The following is a 23266-nucleotide window of genomic DNA, read 5'->3' on the forward strand; positions in this document are numbered from 1 at the left end:
AGGCACATGTTGGCTTCAGTATTCTTGACAATGTAAAGGCAAGTGCATGCAGCATGTACCTTTAGTCCGAGGATGAGCAAATGGTAGTCGAAACCGGTTATGCCATTTTAAGCTGCTCATATGATTGTGTCGAAAACATATAAAAATAAAGTGGAATAGTGGAGAGAAATAAAATGAACTGAAGTTTGAGTTTCATCACAGCCAGAAGCTATGTAATCCCATGAGACTATTTTACTGCGACAATCGTAATTCTTTTCTGTTGTGGCTCGTTTAAACGCTCTGCATCTTGTTTAACCTTTTCTCTACCATTGAGACGTATGTGTGTCAGGATAGGGTATCACATGGCCTGTGGGAATTTCCTGCATGTTACTGCTATGTACCAATGTCCCACAGGTAAAGGGAAGCCTGCTAATAGTTTGCAGAATTCTGTAGTTACAGATTGCGCCTATAGGTCGTGCTGTCTTCTATTACCTCTTTGCCACGTATTCCTGCATCGGTTTAATTCGCCTCTGCTGATAGGCAACCTAATAAACAGATTTAGAAAGCGGTCCGCCTTCCTGGAAAACTTGTGCCAGTGAATCACCCGCACGTATTGACGTTTTCTGCGTTACAAATGGCTCCCATGTTGGGAACCTACGTTAGTTACATACCTGACCGGATGCTATATGCGCTGGTGTGTGTCTGTTTCTAAAGTGTATCGTGTTTTATGCTGTAGTCTTCTGAAGACCCGGAAGGTATTATGGATAACCCTGTACGTGTCACCCTTTTCTGCATTGGAAAACGAAACAGCTTCAAATATTTTTTTGTATGAGTTCTTACTTTGGCAGTGATTAAAAAACCAGCCATTAACGTCTTTCACTGTGAAAATTTTTAGTGGAAGGGTTAATTTGTTTCTTCATTGCAACTAAAAGAAAGAAAAGGAAAGAAAAGAGTTTATTCTCAAGAGGATAAGGAAGTCCCAAATTTGAAAAGATTTTCAGCAGTGTAGGTTATAATGTCAAAAATGAATGAAAGAAACAAACACAGTCATTACTGGCCTTAGTATAAACTTTATTGCCATGCTATGATACACACAATTATATAAGATCTTAAATATCGTTCAGCATAAGAGTGAGGAACTGAACTCGCGAAGAAGAGACGCGCGGAGGTTGAGAAAGGGACGCGCACCGCACACTCACGAGACTGGGGCTGCAAAGTCGCACAGATACTACGTTGTTATGGCGCTAGAAAGACATCGACGCACGGCGATGCGTCTTGTAGGGAAACGAAGAGAAGTTGCTAGGGTAGTGGAAGTGTCCGAGGTTCGAAGACGGTTCCGTTAGTCGTGGACGGTCCGGTGGTGGACGTCCGGCAGTGTACCCGTGAGCTGGAGAGGAAGCTCAGGCCCTCCTGGCTGGAGTCTCGACCTCCTCCTCCGGGTGGGCAGCGTTCCAGGCGAGCGCGCGCTGGATCGCCTCCGGGATGGGCGGCGCCACGGGGAAATGGTCGCCCTGCGCCTGGAAGCCGTTCTCGTCGGCGGAGTAGGTGACGCGGATGGGCGTGCCGTCGGGCGCTGTGTAAGAGTAGAAACCCTGCGCAGCCGTGCCGTCCTCGTTGGGCGCGATCGCCTTCAGGGCGCCCGTCTCCTCAGCCGCGATGCCGTTCTCCGTCTCGTAGCTGCGGACAGGGCACAGTGAGAAACAGGTATACCAACCAACTCGTATCGCAAATAAGCTCACCGGGAAAGTACACTAATGGCCATTAAAATTGCTACACCATGAAGATGACATGCTACAGACGCGAAACTTAACCCGCAGGAAGAAGATGCTGTGTTATGCAAATTATTAGAACATTCACACAAGCTTGGTGCCGGTGGCGACACCTACAACGTACTGACATGAGGAGAGTTTCCAACAGATTTCTCATACACAAATAGCAGTTGACCGGCGTTGCCTGCTGAAACGTTGTTGTGATGCCTCGTGTCAGGAGGAGAAATGCGTACCATCACGTTTCCGACTTTGATAAAGGTCGGATTGTAGCCTATCGCGATTGCGGTATATCGTATCGCGACATTGCTGCTTGCGTTGGTCGAGATCCAATGACTGTTAGCACAATATGGAATCAGTGGGTTCAGGAGGGTAATCGGAACTCCGTGCTGGATTCCAACGGCCTCGTATCACTAGCACTCGAGATGACAGGCATCTTATCCGCATGGCTGTAACGGATCGTGCAGCCACGTCTCGATCCCTGAGTCAACAGATGGGGACGTTTGCTAGACAACAGTAATCTGCACGAACAGTTCGACGACGTTTGCAGCAGCTCTGAGAGCATGGCTGCGGTTACCCTTGACGCCGCATCACAGACAGGAGCGCCTGCAATGGTGTACTCAACGACGAACCTGGGAGCACGAATGGCAAAACGTCATTTTTTCTGATGAATACAGGTTCTGTTTACAGCATCATGATGGTCGCATCCGTGTTTGGCGACATCGCGGTGAACGCACATTGAAAGCGTGTATTCGTCATCCCCATACTAGCGTATCACACGGCGTCATGGTATGGGGTGCCACTGATTCACGTCTCGGTCACCTCTTGTTCGCATTGGCGGCACTTTGAACACTGGATGTTACATATCAGATGTGTTACGACCCGTAGCTCTACCCTTCGTTCGATCCCTGCGAAACCCTAAATTTCAGCAAGATAATGCACGAAAGCATGTAGCAGGTCCTGTACGGGCATTTCTGGATACAGAAAATGTTCGACTGCTGCCCTAGCCAGCACACTCTCCAGTTCTCCCACCAACTGAAAACGTCTGGTCAATGGTGGCCGAGCAACTGGCTCGTCACAATGCGCCAGTCACTACTCTTGATGAACTGTGGTATCGTGTTGAAATTGCATGGGCAGCAGTACCTGTACACGCCATCCAAGCTCTGTTTGACTCAATGCCCAGGCGTATCAAGGCCGTTATTACGGTCAGAGGTGGTTGTTCTGGTTACTGATTTCTCAGGATCTATGCACCCAAATTGCGTGAAAATGTAATCACATGTCAGATCTATTATAATATATTTGTCCGATGAATACCCGTTTATCATGTGCATTTCTTCTTCGTGTAGCAATTTTAATGGCCAGTAGTGTAATTCGTCACCGTCTAAGACAGCACACTAGTAACACGTAGCAGCGACTGTAGCCTTGATATTCGATACTCTCGGGCAACGAAGAGAGTCTTTTCAAACGTACTGCGAAATGCAACTATGCGAGTTTCAAAACGTCACTAGCACGAAAATGTATAACATACACATTAACGGTTCCGACACCAAGTTGCCAACTTCAGAGGTGATTAATCTACGAAAAAACATCGTAAAAACATATAAAATATATGGTTATACGCTTTCAAGATTATCTGTAGACGCAACTTTGTGGCCAATTCGGTCGAATGAACATTACATATTTTTAACATATCGTAAAGTAGTAAATTATTTTACGATGACCGACAGTTCATAAGTGCATCCCGTAGACATACTGAATTTTTGAGATATTACTGCTATTATTCCCTTCTATTCCAAATACCAACAGGTATTTTCTGCGAGATTAATGTCGAGTGATTTAACGAGCTAATCGAGGATGAGTGTCTCAGTGTTCTTCAAACCATAAACGTATGTGTGCTGCCCTATGAGCACGACTGTTGTTAGTTTAGGCTCTCGGGGAGAGTCTATTTTTCCCCTGCATTGTCATTAAATAATCGCGATTTCGGCCCATTTTTGCCATTCTCGGGTGTCAAATAACTGTGAAGTGCAAACAATGCCTAAAGTTTCTAATAAAAACAGATCTTCAAAACAATGTTTTCCCCTATACAGCGAATTACGACTGAGTGCTTCGCTTAGAGTCTACCCGGGATCCAAACTACAGATATGCACTTGAAGATAAATACACTGCTACAGGAGTTCATCACGGCCACTGTTCAGACAGGCTTCAACACATAATCAGCGATGCCTATACCTGTTGACAGCCACCTTAAAGTCTGCCGGTGCATAAGCATTCTTCCACCATGTGGAACATCATCCAGACAGACATATAACAGAAAGAATGCGGGTATGTCGTCTCGGGGAAACATTTGGTTTACAGACCTATGTTTCTTAATATTAATTGCTTGTTTCAGTGTCCTCTACTGGGTCCTTTCGGTTGTACCTCTATTAGTCAGAGCGTAGTTTGGATGAAGCACCGAGGAGGTATGTATACTTACTTCCACCGGTAGGATCCATCGTTGGCCTGGTCCTTGGCCTGCTTGATGATGATCCAGTGGCCCTCTGAGGAGGCCTGCGGGATGGTGCGCGCTGGCACGATGGCGGGCTGTGGCGCGGGGGCCGGCAGCGGCTGCGACGGCACGACGGGGCGCGGTGGGGGCGGTGGGGGCGGAGCGCGGCTCGCCGGCGGGGGCGGGCGCGCCGGAGTGGCGGACGGCCGCGGGATCCGCACGTCGATGGGGTTGTACTTGGGGAACGGCTCGAAGACGGGCACCTGCGGCCGCGCCACCGCCGCGCCGCACAACGCCGTCAGAGCCACCAGTACCTGCGGAGGGGCACGGATACAGTACGTACCCAGTCGCGAGGGGCTTCCCCAGTAGCTTCCCGTTATGACGACTTTCTCTGTGCCTCTCGAGTTTATTGTGTACAGTACGCACCACCTGGCTTTCAAGTGAGGTGTACTGTACAGCTTAGAACAAGACCTGTAGTCTGTGCCTTGGAAACGGCAAAACAATGCACATATGCTCCTTTTCGCCCTGCGGCTCTCTGTGTTCTGCTTTATTCGCTTAAAAATACATTGCCCTGCTGTCAGAGAAACAGTGTTTATTATTGTCTTGCCAGCCGTAGTGGCCGAGCCGTTCTAGGCGCTGCAGTGTGGAACCGCGAGACCGCTATGGTCGCAGGTTCGAATCCTGCCTCCGGCACGGATGTGTGTGATGTGCTTAGGTTAGTTAGGTTTAAGTAGTTCTAAGTTCTAGGGGACTGACGACCTCAGCAGTTAAGTCCCATAGTGCTCAGAGCCATTTCAATCATATTATTGTCTTCGTTCATGTGGAGCATCAGTGCCAAGGGAAAACCTTGCACTTAGGCGAAATTCAAGTGAAATTTGCTTCAGGGACTTCACGTCCCCATTGCAAGCTAGAAATAGAGGAGAAAACCTAGCCTTTAAAGTTTATGTAACTGTATTGTGGAGAAAACATGCATTTCGGTTGTTACAGGTATAGTACCGGCATTAATTAACTACATTCTGTTTCCTTTAATTTACGTCTATGGTCACAAACATTTGTTAACCGACTAGCGGTTTCGGTTTACAATGACCATCATCAGATCTGTTTCATAAAAATTTGCATTTAACATTTGACGATACCACTATGACTGCTGTACATTAGGACTTTGTTTTGTTTTTATAAAACATGTTCTGATGATGGTCATTATAGGCCGAATCCGGTAACATGTTAACAAAATGTTTGCGACCACAGACGTAAATTATAGGAAACTTATTGTATACCCGGGTCACTGTTTCATTCGCGACAATCTCACAGCTTGTGAATGAACTACATAGCAACGACTGATTCTATGTACACATAAGTGTAGAATTTCTCCCAAATTATTCAGGAACTGGAAGTATTCTATACGTGAGACGATAGAGTATATTTACGTCAGTCGAAGTTTAAAAAATGACGAGTGGTGTTCGGTTCTTGACCACGTTACAATGGCACACCTGACTCGCTGCGACATTCCCGTAGCGTATAGTCTCTCAGCAGCCGCTAGTACAGGAGCAGTGGGAGATATTTTTTGGAGTCAGATTGACAAGTAACGTTTGAAACATGGCTCACGGGGAAAAATATACACACACAAGAGCCTAGCTTAAATCAATAGTAGGGGGGAGAGGGGGTGTTACTTTACATCATCCTTTTCTAAATATTGTAATCTAGTCGTGTAGTTTAGATTTTAAAATTAAAAATAAATATATTTTGCGTATTTTTTAAGGATTCTGTAAATGTTTCGATTTTTGTCAGCTAAACGTCTAAACTTTCCCAAAAAATTTAAGACGAACTGTGGTGATCTTATAGTCTCTCCCTGTCCCTCACAGTAGTACGTGGGAGTTTGTACAAAAATTGCTGGAAATACAATGGCATCCCTAAGGCAGTGCAAAAACATATTTTCGGGTTCTGAACTCTACTTACAAACGAGTACTTCTTTAAAGAGTATGCTGTTAATAAAAGTGACAAACAAACAATGAAATTTGTATTTTTAATTTTTTGTAGTGGTCATGAAAAAGAAAATTTTTGAAAATACGTTGGGATTGCTAGTTTCAATTGCACTCAGTGGACTATCGAGCTGGACCTGCGCAATTTCTAATGATCTTGATCTGGCGTTGGAAACTGGCCCGTCAGCGTGACAATACTTTAGAAGGCTAGACCGCAAGGAGGCCAGCCCTTCCCCTATTAAAATAGGTGGGCCGTCTGGAGTGTATTCGTTGTTATCTGGTTACCCTGTTCACACCATCTCAAAAAGTCCTACTTACCGGAGTTACGTTGAATACCCAGCTCTAACGAAGCGGTGACAAAATTATGGTTTATGATCACCTTTAGGCGGTTATACTGGAAATGCTTTTGGGCGTTGTGGAATGTTTTTCGTGTGGTGATGTTATCTAGTTAAATGGAATCCAAGAACAATGTTAAGCATGCAGCCCTCCCCCTCGCCCCTACTAGAAATCTTCTTGTCCAGTTCAGAATACTTTCACCTCGATTTACAACTTCTCCATCACAACGTGATTGATATAGGTACTTCTTGAATCTCCAAACCACTCATTCAGGGTCCAACTGACAGCCTAATAGTAGATAGTTTCGGCAGAAGGCCTGATAACTAGATTGCTGAACCATGCTGAATAGCTCAGTCAGTACCATGGGGGCAACGAATGGTGTAAAACTGTCTCCCAACAAACTTCAACAATGTCTTCAGTGACTCTCGTTATAGTTTCAGAATGTCTAGTTAACGTTCAGCTTATGAACTTGGTATAGAGACGTTCAGTCCTGATCTCCAGACCGATTGGAGAGCATTTGTTAAGTTTGACAAGTAGAAATCAGATGCAGGCGATGATGAAGCTGTTAGATCGTGACTGGATACCTCAGCAGTTAAGAGTATTTTCCGCGACAGGTGAGACTCTCAGTACGAATCTAGCACACAGTTTTAATCCCTCAGGAAGTTTCAACCCAAAAATTTATTTCAAAACTGGAAATAATTCGTAAACATTTGAGAAAGAATCTGTTCGGAACAATGTGAGACAGCCCACAAGCCTAAACATGTACTCCTTTCCCTCGGTTTCTCGGGACTTTGTATGTGTGGTATGTACCGCCCACTATCCCTATTATTGTGTGATCGGTAGTTTAGATTCCCACAGCAATTAATCTAGCATGCCTGACTCTCTTGTTATTTTAACTAATTTGTTCTGTTTTAGGATGAAATGGAAAACTAAAGTATTGGCGTAAAAGAACACAGAAAACCTGACGCCAGGACCCGATTTTCAGTCGACAGGGAACTGTTCGACACTAGCTAACTAGTCTCGAGAAAGCTAGTAGATATACCCGTTGCGTTGGTCACGTAACAATGACGTATGATTGTAGTAAGCAAGAGAATGTCCTGAGTGCCGTCGTACCTCTCACCTTGAGTTCGTTTTCAGAGTCTAATTTATTTAGATCTGTCTGCAATAACAATTCGAGAATGTATGGTTTTCAGATGGCACAGGAAAGAGACGCGTCTTCTCTTTGGAAATTACACCCCCGACGGCTTCCATATATGCTTGAGTAGAACTTTGCTATTATCACTGTAAGCTCGCACACCAAAACACACACAGTGTTTGGGCAATGAGCACACGTCTTTTCCCACACAACCTAATCAACACGAGATAGTGTTGTCTAACTGGTTTCAGTTCGCCAAGTTAACTATTCCTACATGCCGTAGCAGAGGCAGCTTCTATCTTACTCATTATGAGACCACATGAGGGTATCAGACTACAAGGCCTTTCCTCATCTCCTCATAATCATATTGAAAAATAACTGAAACGTGTAAGTACCGTGCGATTAAGTAACACGAGAATCGGCATATACTATGTGAAGATAATTTGAAGAAGAAAGCATGAACATCGAGGATGTGTTTTGCACCATCAATGGTAACGAATAGTACCGGCAATCAATTTGAAAAGAATAAATAGCGAACATAGGAAATCATGGTTATGAATCCTAGACCGGTATATTACCGATGGTTTCGAGTCACAAGGTGCGCATAGACTGTTGACGTAGTGTACAGTTATACACAAACAAATTATGTACTCAGGTACTGAGAACATGCATTCTTAGGCACAGTGCAGCTGGAGTAGATAAGCTTCTACGCCGCTAATACTACGTCTCTGAAACCACATAATGTTATTTCTTGAGAAGTACAGCCGTCCGGAGTGGCCGAGCGGTTCTAGGCGCTTCAGTCTGGAACCGCACGACAGCTACGGTCGCAGGTTCGAATCCTGCCTCGGGCATGGAGGTGTGTGATGTCCTTAGGTTAGTTAGGTTTAAGTAGTTCTAAGTTCTAGGGGACTGATGACCTCCGATGTTAAGTCCCATAGTGCTCAGAGCCATTTGAACCATTTTGAGAAGTACACACTTTCTCTTTGCAGTTCCTCGGCGTACTAGAATACGCAGAGATAGAAAAAAAGGCCGCATTAGTGGGATCAGGGAATTATGTTCATTAAATACAAAGCTGAGAAATGTAGTATAAACTATTTATCGATATAGCGAATGAAGTGGCTGTGATATCGAGTTGCCGGGCGAGAAGGATTTATATCTCCTGTCAAAAAAGAGCCTAAGTTTCCTCGTAAATGAAACTAAATACGTTATCGAATATGCAGTATCCAGTATGAATCCACATGCAACTTGTATGTGCCTTACATTTCTCTTAATACGCACTGCGAAAACTGAAGTAACGTATATTCATCTATGTTCTTGCCGAACGCTATGAGCTTTTGCTAAAATGTACTGAAAACTGATCGAAGAACATCTTTTGACCGAAATACAGATTAATACCTGTATGCTATTATGTAGGCCTCTGTAACTTCTTTCTGTGTTTAGCCACTGAACCGCATGACCTTCTTTTGGTGGTACCCTGAATCTAACATGTTCAGTGCCTTTACCAGCGAAGTGTCGTTCTCAAGCTGCCAAAAATAGAAAAGAATACACAGCTACCTTGCACTCGCCAGAGAAAGGGAATAAAGATATCTGAATTTGCTAGCCCCAAACGATCGCAGGGGGGGGGGGCACCAGAAAACCGAGAAAATTGGAAACAACATGCGTCGACCGATTAACTGAAGAAGTGTTACACCGTCAAGTGGCGTTAGAAAATTGTAGGGAGGCCAGGTAGTACATATAAGTATTAACCCGAAAATGGCAGGTGCCTCAGTACAGAAAACAAACTTAGAATCAAGCCTTCCGCAACAGCGTCTGACACACTTATTCACCATGATCATAATCATCATTACATTTTCCGCTTTGCTACCTGATCCTTTGAGTCTCCGATTTTGACAGGCCACCCCTCCCCCCTTAATGCTGCAGAATGTGCTGCCGTCCAGCACATGGTCCAGGATATTATATGTATTCCTCCCTTGCCTGTTATTCCCTTCCAAACACTCTATCCTCTTCCTTTTCCTTGTTTTTGGTTACAAAAAAATGGTTCAAATGGCTCTGAGCACTACGGGACTTAACATCTGCGGTCATCAGTCCCCTAGAACTTAGAACTACTTAAACCTAACTAACCTAAGGACATCACATACATCGGTGCCTGAGGCAGGATTCGAACCTGCGACCGTAGCGGTAGCGCGGTTCCAGACTGAAGCGTCTAGAACCGCTCGGCCACTCAGGCCGGCCTTTTGATTACATACAGTAATTGTATCCCACTCTCCTCAGTTCCTTGCTATATTTCACTCTATCTATACCACTTCTTTTGTACATTTCAATCCACGTCCACATCTCAGGAAGTACTAGCCTTCCTCTACCTGAACGTCCCTACGTCTCTACTAGCGTCTAAAGGATGTTAAATTTTCAAGTACAGAAGTAAAGCTAGAAACTAGAAGCGATGCGTTTCCTAGGAAGTCAAAACTAGGAAATCTATGTAAAATCTACGGTGCGTCTCCTCGTATTCCTATGCAATGACAAAAAGGCGTTGAAAATATTAGTTTCGCAGAACGGTATGATGCGATCCGAGCCTATGTACACCTAGAGTCTAGGGGATATATTTGTAAGAAATAGGTGAAATTTATACGTGTCGGAACCGGAACTAGAAATTAACAACGCGTATAACATACGTTAAGAAGAACAGGATACATCAGATATAAATTGGGAACTATTACTAACATTGAAAACTAATGTGGCTGTACTTTAGTGTAGCTGTGAGGAAAATTAAAGTGAGAGGACTTACCAAGGTGTTCATTGCAGAAGGCGAGCAGATCCTCTGTCAGAAAGTGCTGTCTGTGGGAGCAGGGAGCGGGCATATATACCGTCGCGGGGCGGCACCCCCAGGGAGCGGCCGTACCACGTGACCGGCGGCGGCGTCGGCCATCAGCCGGTAGCGGCCCGCGAGGACGCCTCTCCAGGACCAGCGGAGTGGCGGAGGAGGCGGGGAAGCGGCGGCGGTGTCGTCTTTATGGCCGGCATTCCGCCTGATTCGCGTGCGGTCCTTGTATTGCCAGAGCGCGACAGATCGTGTCCTTTTGTTCCCCCTCTGATTCCACGTGCAAGTCGTTTGCGCCCGATACTCGTCGCCTTCGATAACTGACCAACTGAACTGCGCTCGAGTTTAACGGTATGTCTCCTGTTCTGCGTTATACTGTCATAAAGTTAGTCGTCTTCCTCTTTGTCACACTCTGATCAAAAATATCCTGACACCCACATGTAATGTACAATTCACAATTAAATGACACGATAGGTGGGCCCGCCGGTGTAAGTGTACACGAGGGTATTGTTACATCCGTAAAGAAGCAGTAACAGCAGAGCAGGTAGGTCAAGAACGTTCAGTATCTTAACAATGGACGTCACCTGAGTAGCCGTTTAGTTAGGGACATTTCAACCCTTCTGAAGTTGTCCAACTCTTCTGGTGAAGTGGAAATGCGTGGTTGTAAAAAGCCCACGAAATTAGCAGAAGAAAGCGCTCCTGATTTCTAAATTACTACCAACAGGGAATTAGAAAGAATGAGTTACAACGTTCGAGCAACTCTCGACGAGCGACGTTCGAGGTGCTGTAAAAAGCGATAATAGTGGACTACTGGAAATGACTGATTTGGAGGAATCATTTACGCTTATCCTGTGGCTATCCGATGGAAGAGTTTCGATTTGGCATATGCCTCGAGAACTTTATCTATCATCCTGTTACGGTATGAAAGAGTCACTCGTGATTAGGCTCTTTTCTCTTTATGAATCTTAAGAATACCCCAAATCTGTAAGATTATGAACATATTTTGCAGTTCTGTGCATTGTGCAAATTAGATGAACAGTTGTGGGTGATGACTGTGTCTTAAATGCACTCTGTCACAAACCATAACATATAGACAATGGTTTGTGGACAGTAACAAGGGTTGGCCTGCTAGTGTCCCGACTCCCGAACAATTTTTGAATGAGAATATCGACTTAGCTCAGAAACGAGCGTCCAAAATCTCTACTTGTTATGTCTCATGAGGACGAATTCCACTACAGACATTCAGATACCTCACTGAGACTTCCGCCAACAGAGTTCAAGCTGCTTCAAAGGCGAAGGGTGGACCCACACTTCACATTAATGTCGACTGATCTTATCGTGTATTTGGTATTGTTACTTTCTAGCAAGATATCAAGGCAAAGTGTCTTAGACTCTCTCTCTCTCTCTCTCTCTCTGTGTGTGTGTCTCTCTCTCTCTCGCTCTCTCTCTCGCTCTCTCGCTCTTTCTCTCGCTCTCTCTCTCTCTCTGTGACTATGGGGATGAGTCTTGTAAAGAGGCACTAAAGGGAACGGCATGCTGCTAGCGACAAGCGATCCGCAATGTGCGACTGTATCAAGGGAGAAAGTAAGTACACACTGTCCTAGAAAAATGTAAGCGCTTTATTACCAGGAACACCTCAACAGAGCGACGATGTCGACAACCGAAAAATGCTGCAAACGGAACTTCGAATTCCATCTGGATTTTAGGACCGAAGTGTAATATCACGATCGTTACTAACAGGAAACTATTACCGAGTTTTCTGAAGAGCATGAATGTGACCAGAACATGCAGCATTGCTTTTGTTATTGCAGAACCCACAGATTATCGGATTCATGGCAAAATATGGTATTATGGAATACCACCTGTCATTCAGTTCATGTTAAGTCCAGTCTGCCTTGAATCCTTCTACGCATCAATATGTTTTCTTTAGTTCTTTCTCTTGTTTTGAGGTAGTGAACTAGTGCAATATTATGCTGGGTTTTGAATCTCAATTATTTTCAAAGCAGATTATTTCTAATTGTATTTCCAGAAGTTCCTTGACATCTGTTCAAGCGATGCGAGGGTTGCCGGCTCAACAAAATGGAAGCTACTCATTTTCCACCTGGGCTCTCGGAGGAATTATTTATTTGTGTCTTCACTACCTAGAGTTCCAACGCACGATGCCCATATCAACAATTATCTACAAGATCCGTAAGTGCTGTGGACTTGCTGACTTGGCGCTTGCTATGTTTTACTTTTGGACGTATGAAGTTTTATCTGTGAGTGACGTTATTGAACAGACAGTGTTATCCTGTTCACCACAGTTGACTCCACAGTGTATTTTTACGTCAAGTAATTGTAATTCATTCATCGACTCATCCCGTAGATGGCTATACGATTATAATCCGAAATATAGGAAGTAGACATGTTGCTGTCCCGTATGCACATACGAAAGATGGTGGAATAAACATCATGATGTTATTTACGTTCAATGATATGACATGGCGCAAGCGACAGATAATAGGCGTAACTCGGTTTCTTTAACGGGCCAATAGCCTTAACGTGAAATGAGTATGTCTACTTGTGACATGTCTCGTAAAGAGCTTGCACTTTCATGTCCAAATAAATGGACGAAAGGGCCTAACAAAATGGTAACACTTACTCTCAGACACACACACACACACACACACACACACACACACACAAACTCACGGAAAGAAAGAGGAAGTACTAATTTTAAGATAATGGATTGCTATTCTAAGGGCTGCATTCAAGTCTTTCCTATGTAAGCTGATTTTCGGTAGTTTTCCAGATATATGGGGGGGGGGGGGAGAGAGATCTTCTTGTGGTGACGTCAATATCATTTCATGTCATTGTCTATTTCCTACGGAAGTAGTGCGCCATAACTATATTTGGGCAAAGGACTATGAAAATTGGTTGTATTCTGCAGCATATTATACTAGTTTCTGTTGAATAGCGTCGAGCTACGTGTGCCCCCAAAAGGGTTCTATAAGTATGATTTTCAAACATAGCTGACATGCTACCTAAACGGGATAACGGATTTTCAGACACATTACACACGAAAAATCAAAATATTTGCGTTAATAACACTATATAGCATTTTATGTCGGATATTCGGTTTGTGGAGGAAAAATACTATATACAGCAGTCTCTTATGCTATAGTTAAAGTGAGTGGGTACTGAAAAGTAATGCCTGAGAACTTTTTTAATGTGAAAACTCTTAAAGTTATTTACATAAAACAGGCTTTATTATCATCCTGCATCTGCATTCTCGACGTCTACATATTTATTTCTCTACATTGCCACCCTGTCAACAAACACATTTCTCCCTACGAGAGACCAGTTTATTCAAATCGTCATTGTAGGATTTTTTATTTTCTGAAGGAGCCACAACCTCGTCATTGCATTCATCGCTTCACCATCTCAAAGGGAAGTCCTTGAAGGCGTTCTTTAAGGTTTGTAAACATATGAAAATGGGATAGGGGAAAGTCGGGACTGTATCGAGGACGATCAGTAGCAGTGGACGCAAGTCGTCGAATTGTTGCAGATGTCACAGCGCTCGTATGTGGTGTGACATTGTCATGCTGAACGAGATGGTGCTCCATGAGTTGACGAAATCTTCTACTGTTAGGAACTCGATTACAGACGCCCTTTCTCACGCTCAGACATAGTTACGTCAAACACTGCCATGTTACACCCTACAATTCCGACCCCTTTGGCGAAGCGGCATAGTCGGCGGAGAAATTTGCGTGACAAGTAATACATCAATCAATATTGAGAACGAAATAATAAATTGTAAGGTATTACTTTCGAGCATACGTCTTATAAGATAGCACAAAGCAATATTCCAACATCAAAAATAAAAAAAAAAATGGCAAAACAACATCCTTACGATCCACTGCTACCTTCAGTTTCACCATTTTACTCTGAGGTGACAAAAGTCAATGGATAGCGATGTGTATAATTAGAGATGCCGGTAGTATCGCATACACAAGGTATAAAAGGCCAGTCCAAATGGTCGAGTTATCATTTCCGACGCGATTATGGCCTCGCGACGGGAATTGACAGACTTTGAACGCGGAATGGTTGTTGGTGCTAGACTCATGGGACATTCCATTTGGGATATCGTAAGGGAATACAGTATTCCCGATCCGCAGTGTCGGGAGTTTGCCATGAAAACCACATTTCAGGTGGTACCTTTCACTATAGACCGAGAGCAGTGGTGTTTAGTAGAGCTGTCAGTGCCAACAGAAGTCTTTCTGGGGCGTAAGACGAACTTATCCGTTGGGAGAGTGCGGCGAAATGTGGCGTTAATGGGCTGTGGTAGAAGCCGAACGACGCGAATCCCATTGCTAACAGCACGACATTTTCTGCCGATCCTTCCCTGGGATCGTGACCATATCGGTTGGATCCTAGACGACTGGAAAACCGTGACCTGGCCTGCTTAGCCCCGGTTTCGGTAGGTAAGAGCTGGTGGTAGGGGTTGAGTATGGCGCAGACTCTACGAAGCCATGGTATCGCCAACAAGGCACTGCGCTAGCTGACGGTGACACCATGATATGTTTAGATGGAATGGACTGGTCGTATGGTTGAATTGAACCGGTTATTGACCGGAAATTGTTGTGCTCGGCTACTCCGAGACAAATTTCAGTCATTCATGGAATTCATGTTACCAAACAACGATGGAATTTTTATGGATGACAATGCGCCATGTCACCCAGCTATAAACGCTCATGTTTGGTTTGTAGAACATTCTGGACAGTTGGAGCGAAATATTTGGCCACCCAGAGCGCCCGGCACAAATCCCGTCGAATATTAATGGGGAGTTATCGAGAGGTCATTTCGGGCACAAATTCTGCACCGGCAACACATTAAAAATTGTGGATGGCAACAGAGCCAGCATCGCCCAGTATTTCTGCAGTGGACTTCCGACGACTAGTGGAGTCTATGCCACATCGAGCTGCTGCACCAAGCCGGCCTAAAGGAGGTCCGACATTATATTAAAAGGAATCCCATGACTATTGTCATCTCAGTATATACAAGCGTGTGTGCAAGTGAGGCCACCGGACAAAATATTAGTCACTTACAAGGTTACGTGACAGAATGGAAGATATGAGATGTCGTGTTTCGATGTGACTGTGAATAAGTTACCCTATTTCCTCGGACGTTAACGCTGGCCTTCTCAAGTGCCTACAAGAAATTTGAATTACTCACATTCACATATACGGCGTAAGAACAGTGATCACAAAGAAATCAAAGCCCCATTTCAAACGAATCACATTTCATGCTCCATAGGACACATGGCCGTTGACGTGTTCGGCATGAAACGTCTGAAAGCGAATACCCTGAATGTCCAGAGGCCGGAAGTCGTTCCCTAGGTGACCGAGTCATTCTGGAGGGCACAATAGGTCACCACAACTCTATCCTTAGGGACCATGTCCATCCTTACATACAGTTTGTTTTTCTGGCTATGTAGCCCTCGGTCCCGGGTTCGAAATCCACCACCGTTTAAATTTTGATTAATTAATCTCCATTAGTGGCCGATATAAGAAGTCACCCTAATCCTGCCAAAGGCCTTGTCAAAGAGGGCGGAGCAGCGGACAGATGTTCAGGGCATTCTCCTGTCCTTAGGGTATAAAACTGCCTCGAAATGCAGAAGAATCAACGGCATGATGATGCAGAAGTCAGTGGGAACCACTGCATTAAAGATACAGGGCATGTGACCTGTAACTGAAAAAGTGTCATGATGATTTCTCCATTGGCAAAAGATTCGGGAATAGTGCCCCCTTCGGGTATCAGGGGGGGGGGGGGGGTACTGCCAAGGGCGAGGTGACCTTCAGAAAAGATTGGATAAGTAAGGAAAGGAGAAAGTTCTACGAGTCGGAGATCGGAATGTCAGATGCTTTAACGTGGGAGGGAAGCTAGACAATCTGAAAAGGGAAACGCAAAAGCTCAATCTAGTTATAGCAGGGTCAGTGAGGTGAAATGAAAAGAAGATAAGGATTTCTGGTCAGATGACTAAACGGTAATATAAACGGCAACAGAAAATGATATAACGGGAGTAGGAGTCGTTAAAAAGTAAGGTAGGGTAGAGAGTGTTTTACTGTGAACAGTCCAGTGATAGGGTTGTTCTTATCAGAATCACACCATACCAACACCGAGAACGTTCAGGTATACACGCTGTCGTCGCAAGCTGAGGATGAAAAGATAGAGAAAATGTGTGAGTATATTGAACTGGTAAAACATTACGTAAAGGCAGATAGAAATCTAATACACATGGGGGACTAGAACGCAGTTGTAGGAGAAGAAGTGGACGAAAAGATTACAAGCGAATATGGGCTTGGGAAAAGGAGTGATGGAGGAGAAAGACTAATTGAGTTCTGCAATAAATTTCAGCTAGTAGTAGCCAAAACACTGTTCAAGAATTACAGGAGGAGGAAGTGTATTTGGATAAGGATGTGTCATACGGGATGGTAAAAGATTTCTCATGGTTAGACAGAGATTCTGAAATCAGATACCGAATTGTAAGGCGCGCCCAGGAGCAGATATAGACTCAGATAACAATGTAGTAGTTTGATGAAGAGTAAACTGAAGTTTAAGAAATGTCAGACAGAATCAATATGCTAAAACGTGTAATACGGAAGTAATCAGGAATGACGAGATACGCTTCAAGGTCTCTCAGGCTATAGATAAAATAATAAGGAATAGCCGAATAGGCAGTAGAGTTGGAGTGTAATGGACATCTCTAAAACGAAGTTGTGAAGAAAATCATAGATACAAATAAGTTAGCAGCGAAGAAACCATGGATAACTGAAGAAATGCTTCAGTTGGTCGATGAAAGAAAAAAGTACACAAACTTCAGGCAATTCAGGAATACTGAAATACGGGTCGCTGAGGAATGAAAAAAATAGGAAGTCCAGGGAAGCCAAGACGAAATAGCTACACTAAAAATGCGAAGAAATCGAAAAAGAAATGAACGTCGGAAGGATTGACTTAGCGTATAGGACAGTCAAAACAGCCTGCGGGGAAATTAAAATCAAGGGTGGTAACATTAAGAGTGCAACGGGAATTTCACTGGAGAGCAAATGGAGAGCAGAGAGTGGATAATTGGAAACAGTACGTTGAAGGCCTCTAAGAGGAGGAATATTTGTCTGATGTAATAGACGAAGATAGAGGAATAGATAGGGAATGCACTATTAGAATCAGAATTTAAGAGAGCTTTGGAGGAACTACGATCAAATAACACAAAAGGGATAGATAACATCCAATCAAAGTTTGTAAAACCACTGGGGAACGTGGCAACAAAACGACTATCCATGTTGGTGTTCAGAATGTATCAGTCTGGTGATATACCATGTTACTTTCAAAAAAATATCATCCATACGGTTCCGAAGACTGCAAGAGTTGACAAGTGCGAGAATAGCCACACAATCGGCTTAACAGCTAATGAATCAAAATTACTTACGAGTATAATACACAGAAGAATCGAAAACAAAATTGAAGTTATGTTAGACGATGATCAGTTTCTTATATATAAAACATATATGCATCAAAGAGGCAATTCTAACGTTGCAGCTGAGAATCGAAGCAAGACTAAACAAAGATCAAGGCACGTTCATAGGATTTTTCGACCTCGAAAAAGCGTTAGATAATGTAAAATGGTGCAAGATGTTCGAAATATAGGGGTAAGCTATAGGGACTTGACGACCAAGAACGAAGTGCTCGGATTAAAAAGGGTATAAGAAAGAGATGTAGTCTTTCGCCCATACTGTTCAGTCTGTACATCCAAGAAGCAACGATGGAAATAAGAGAAAGGCTCAGCGGCAGAATTAAAATTCAAGGTGAAAGGAAATCAGTGGTACGATTCGCTGATGACATTGCTTTTCCACGTGAATGTGAAGAAGAATTACATGATCTTCTGAATGGTTTGAGCTGTGTAATGAGTACAGGATATGGATTTAGAGTAAATCGAAGAGAGGAGAAAGCATTGAGAGGTAGCAGGAACAAGACCAGCTAGAAACTTAACATCAGAACTGGTGATCACGAAGTAGGTGAGGGATCACGAAGTAGACCTAGTAAAGAAATTCTACCACCTAGGCAGAAAAATAACCAATGGCGGACGGAACAAGGAGGACATCAGAAGCAGACAAGCACTGGCAAAAATGGCATTCGGGCATTCATGTCCAAGACAACTCTACTAGTATCAAGCATAGGCCTTAATATGGGAAGAAATTTATGAGAATGTTCTTTTGGAGCACAGCATTGTTTAGTAGTGAAACATCGACTGTATGGTGTGTGGGGAAACCGGAGCAGAAGAGAACCGAAGCATTTGAGATGTGGTGCTGCGGACGAATGTTGAAAATTGGGTGGACTGGTACGATAAGAAATGAGGAGGCTCTGCGCAGAATCGGAGGGAACGGCATATGTGGAGAACACTGACAACGAGAAGGGACAGGATGATAGGACATCTATTAATACATCAGTGAATGACTTTCATAGTACTACAGGGAGCTGTAGGGGGTAAAAGCTGTAGAGGAAGACAGAGAGTGGAATACATTCAGCAGGTAACTAAGGACGTAGGTTGCGAGTGCCACTCTGAATTGAACAGGTTGCCACGGGAGAAGAATTCGTGGCTTGTCGCGGCAAACCAATCAGCAGACTGACGACTCAAAAAAACAAAACAAAAATTATCAATGAGGAGGAACTTGGAACATGTCCAGAACATGTCCACTTATCTCCCTGGACCTAAATCTAATCAAAAATATTTAGAACAACGTACAGCCACTGGCCATGGGACTGGAGTCTGTATGGCCCCACATTCTTCTCAGCACCTTCCAGAACCTCTGTGACACTTTTCCTGCACGTCACGCAGCTGTCCACGCAACAAAAAGTAATTTTCCAGGCTGTTAACAGGTGGTCACATTAATATGCCGTAAATTTGGGCACCGCACCGCAATGCTACTGGTCTGCTAAATACCCCCATCATAGTTCCATGTGGGACTATTAGAACCGGCGAAACATGATTTCAGTGTCCTTGGTTGAGGTTCTGTAGCTCTACGGGACTCAAGTGCGACATACATGAAGCAAGCCGAATAGAGTCCGCAAGATGGACTGGTTGCGTTGTTACTCGGTCTAAGGATGTTCGTCTTTAGAAACGCCAAACAGCTGCTTTGCTTTTATTTTTCGGTATGATACGTCTTTCTCTCTCCCACGTAAAGTTGCTGAAGTGTGGCGTACGATGTAGTTTACTTGTTATTTTCTCTCAAAGAATCTACTTTCAAGTACAAGTTAGTAATAAGAATTAAGAATTTCACTTTTCAGAAATCCGTAGGAGCCTTACTTCAGAGCTATAAAAGGAAACCAAGGAGTACGTAGTAAGCTATGTTGACATTTATACTACCGGTAGGATGTCCAAATAGCTGGCACGGAACTTAGTTCACCGGACTTTATTCACATTGCCACACCGGCCGTCCATTGATTCAGCACGCCGACCACATTTTACCGCTGTAAACCATAAACCACTGGCTAGACTCCCACGTGCCGAGGCACAATTCTCAGCATCCGTGAGTCGTTTTCGCTCGCATACGCGTTACATAGTTTCTAGTCAACAGCAGTTTCCCGTCCAAACAAGTACGGGAAAGTAATATGCTATTTGCTAGGAAATACTAGACATGACGGTCGTGTAATGCACTCTTTCGTCCATTACTAGTGATGGGGGATGGAATACCGTGTATAAATTAGTGTTTACAAACGCTAATAACAACTCACCAGGCTCACAAATAAGGAAAGAAAACTAAGGTTCAACGCAACGGAGAAGAAGTTGTTGGACACGTGCAGTTATCACTGTATAGAGCAAACATGGTGTCCTACGTATTGCTAACTTATTCGGCAGACTTTGGAATCTGCCGAATTATTTTTAAACGTATTTCTGCACCAGTCTGCGCCCAGTCGAGAACTTCCACTGATGAGAGTTTGGTACAAAGCTAACAATATTTATTGGAAATAGTCGAAGTTAGCAGTCTTGTAAAACAAGATGTAATGAAGACAACCTTTACTTTAACTGTGGAAATTTCCCTCAAAAAAGGGAACAATTGTAAAATTCATATTCTTTGGTTGTTGAATCTTGCCTAGCCGTCGAATATGGAGTGTCTAGGAAACTTGCCTTGTTGGATCGCTAGACAACAATTCAAGCAAATCGTATTAATGAGTTTTATTACGAAATGAGCAATGACACTACTTAACTTTGACAATAACACGGAAGCGTCGCAAGCAAAGGGCGACAGACAATATAACCAATTCAGTATATACAATTCCTAAAACAAAAGGAGAAATAAAGTAGACGCATCTATACAGGTCTCTAGTCTTGAGGCTTCTGTAGAACTAGGCCGCGACTAGTCGGGCGAGGCCCTTATATTCTTTTCGCATAGAAGCCGCTGCTGTCCCGCTGTCGTCCTGGAGAGCGTCGTTCTGCGTGCAGCTGGCTGATGTCTTCTTCACAGCCTTCTCTGTTCTGTCGTTCACGAATGGCGTGCCGGGGCCTGACTTTACGCCATAATGCTGGTAACAACAATATGTTCACACAATTAATAAATAATTCTTCATAAATACAAACCACTAGCGAACCTAAGCAGAAAACGACTACCAGTTCGAAGATATTTTTCTTACAACACCAATTCTCTAGACTCAAAAAATCCTTGGTATAGTTGCCAAGTAAACGCAAAATTCTGCTTGGACTACAAGACAATGGGATTTCATTTTACAGGTCACAGTCAAGAGTGTCCTTCCGCCGTCCACCTAACCTTCGTAACCTCTTAGTTCATCCCTATGAAATCCCCAAACCACCTTCCCTACCCTCTGGCTCCTACCCTTGTAACCACCCCCGGTGTAAAACCTGTCCCATGCACCCTCCCACCACCACCTACTCCAGTCCTGTAACCCGGAAGGTGTACACGATCAAAGGCAGAGCCACGTGTGAAAGCACCCACGTGATCTACCAACTGACCTGCCTACACTGTGACGCATTCTATGTGGGAATGACCAGCAACAAACTGTCCATTCGCATGAATGGACACAGGCAGACAGTGTTTGTTGGTAATGAGGATCACCCTGTGGCTAAACATGCCTTGGTGCACGGCCAGCACATCTTGGCACAGTGTTACACCGTCCGGGTTATCTGGATACTTCCCACTAACACCAACCTATCCGAACTCCGGAGATGGGAACTTGCTCTTCAATATATCCTCTCTTCCCGTTATCCACCAGGCCTCAATCTCCGCTAATTTCAAGGTGCCGCAACTCATGCCTCACCTGTCATTCAACATCTTTGCCTCTGGACTTCTGCCTCGACTGACATCTCTGCCCAAACTCTTTGTCTTTAAATATGTCTGCTTGTATCTGTATATGTGTGGCTGGATATGTGTGTGTGTGCGAGTGTATACCCGTCCCTTTTTCCGCCAAGGTAAGTCTTTCCGCTCCCGGGATTGGAATGACTCCTTACCCTCTCCCTTTCCCTCTCCTTCCCTCTTTCCTGATGAGGCAACAGTTTGTTGCGAAAGCTTGAATTGTTATATATATATATATGTGTGTGTGTGTGTGTGTGTGTGTTTGTGTGTGTGTGTGTGTGTGTGTGTGTAGGTAATATATTACTGTGATTTACATTGCAACATTACAGGTAATTTAAGTGCGACATAAGTTATTGCAAACGTGAATTAATAACCGGTGTAACCGCCACAGTGTTAAATGCAAGCATGAAAACTTGGCTGTCACGTTTTGGGATGGAGTTGCATGCCTGTTGCACTTGGGCGGTCAATGTAGATACGATTAATGGAGGTTGTGGATCACACTGGAGTTGTCGTCCCATTATATCCCATACGTTCTCGATTGGAGACAGATCTGGTAATCGAGATGATCAAGCAATCATGTGGATACTCTGTAGAGCATGTTGGACTTAAACAGCGATATCTTGGCGGGTTGAAAGCACCCTTGGACTGCCTTTAACGAATGGAAGCACAACAGGTCGAATCAATAGACGGACGTAGAAATTTGCAGTCAATGTGCTTGGGATACGTGGGATGACCACGAGAGGGCTCCTGTTGTCATACGAAATTACACCACAGACCGGAAGTCTAGAAATACGTCCAATGGGTCTGGCACGGAGACATGTTGGTTGCAGATCCTGAACTGCCCTTCTTCTTGCTAACATGCAGCATTGAGGCAGAACTTCCTTTAATCAGAAAACACAACAGACCTCCACCCTCCCCTCCAATTGGCATCCCCTTAACAGGACTGAAGTCGCAGATGGCGGTGGTTTGGGGTCGATGGAGTGCACGCTAAGGCCCATCCGTCTATTAGCTATCCTTGAAACAATGGGTTTGTAACAGTTTTTTTGTCTCACCATGGTGCCAATTGATGCCCAGATGGCCGCTGCAGAAGCGATACGATGCGCCAGACCCGTACGCCGGACATCATGGTGTTTTTTCTCGATAGTGACACCTGGGCGTCCGGAACCCTACATTCTTGTGACCACCGCTGCTGGCCACATTTTACAGTGGCTACATTCCTGCAGTATCAAAGAAGGAACATCAAGCTTCTCGTAACCTCATTACACGATCTTGTTCAACACAACGAGGTTCTGATAACGGAATCTTTTCGTTACTAACGTCAACTCACCATTCCCAGCATCAGAGGTAGCCAACGCTAACGACCGTTACAGCAAATTTGATTTGCGTCCTCATAGTAGCACTAGTAGTGCCACTCTTGTGCGACTGGCTC

At 44.2% G+C, this 23266-nt stretch overlaps 1 protein-coding gene across 1 annotated transcript; it reads right to left on the reverse strand.

Moving 5' to 3' along the window:
• Nucleotides 1-1029: 1029 nt before the first annotated feature.
• On the reverse strand, nucleotides 1030-10590 carry LOC126203871 (endocuticle structural glycoprotein SgAbd-1). The gene is made up of 3 exons (XM_049938250.1): nucleotides 10463-10590; nucleotides 4219-4544; nucleotides 1030-1656 (listed from the first exon to the last, which is right to left on the reverse strand). Exons 1-3 carry the CDS (start codon nucleotides 10472-10474, stop codon nucleotides 1380-1382), a joined length of 615 nt encoding a protein of 204 aa, XP_049794207.1. The 5' UTR covers nucleotides 10475-10590; the 3' UTR covers nucleotides 1030-1379.
• Between the last annotated feature and the right edge of the window lie 12676 nt (nucleotides 10591-23266).

The sequence above is a fragment of the Schistocerca nitens genome, chromosome 9, assembly GCF_023898315.1.
Source record: "Schistocerca nitens isolate TAMUIC-IGC-003100 chromosome 9, iqSchNite1.1, whole genome shotgun sequence".
Classification (NCBI taxonomy): domain Eukaryota; kingdom Metazoa; phylum Arthropoda; class Insecta; order Orthoptera; family Acrididae; genus Schistocerca; species Schistocerca nitens.

Excerpts from the sequence above, each read along its gene's own strand:
- LOC126203871 (XM_049938250.1), bottom strand. Across the intron at positions 1,657-4,218 it reads GATGGATCCTACCGGTGGAA|CTACGAGACGGAGAACGGCA; the intron begins GTAAGTATACAT and ends CCCTGTCCGCAG.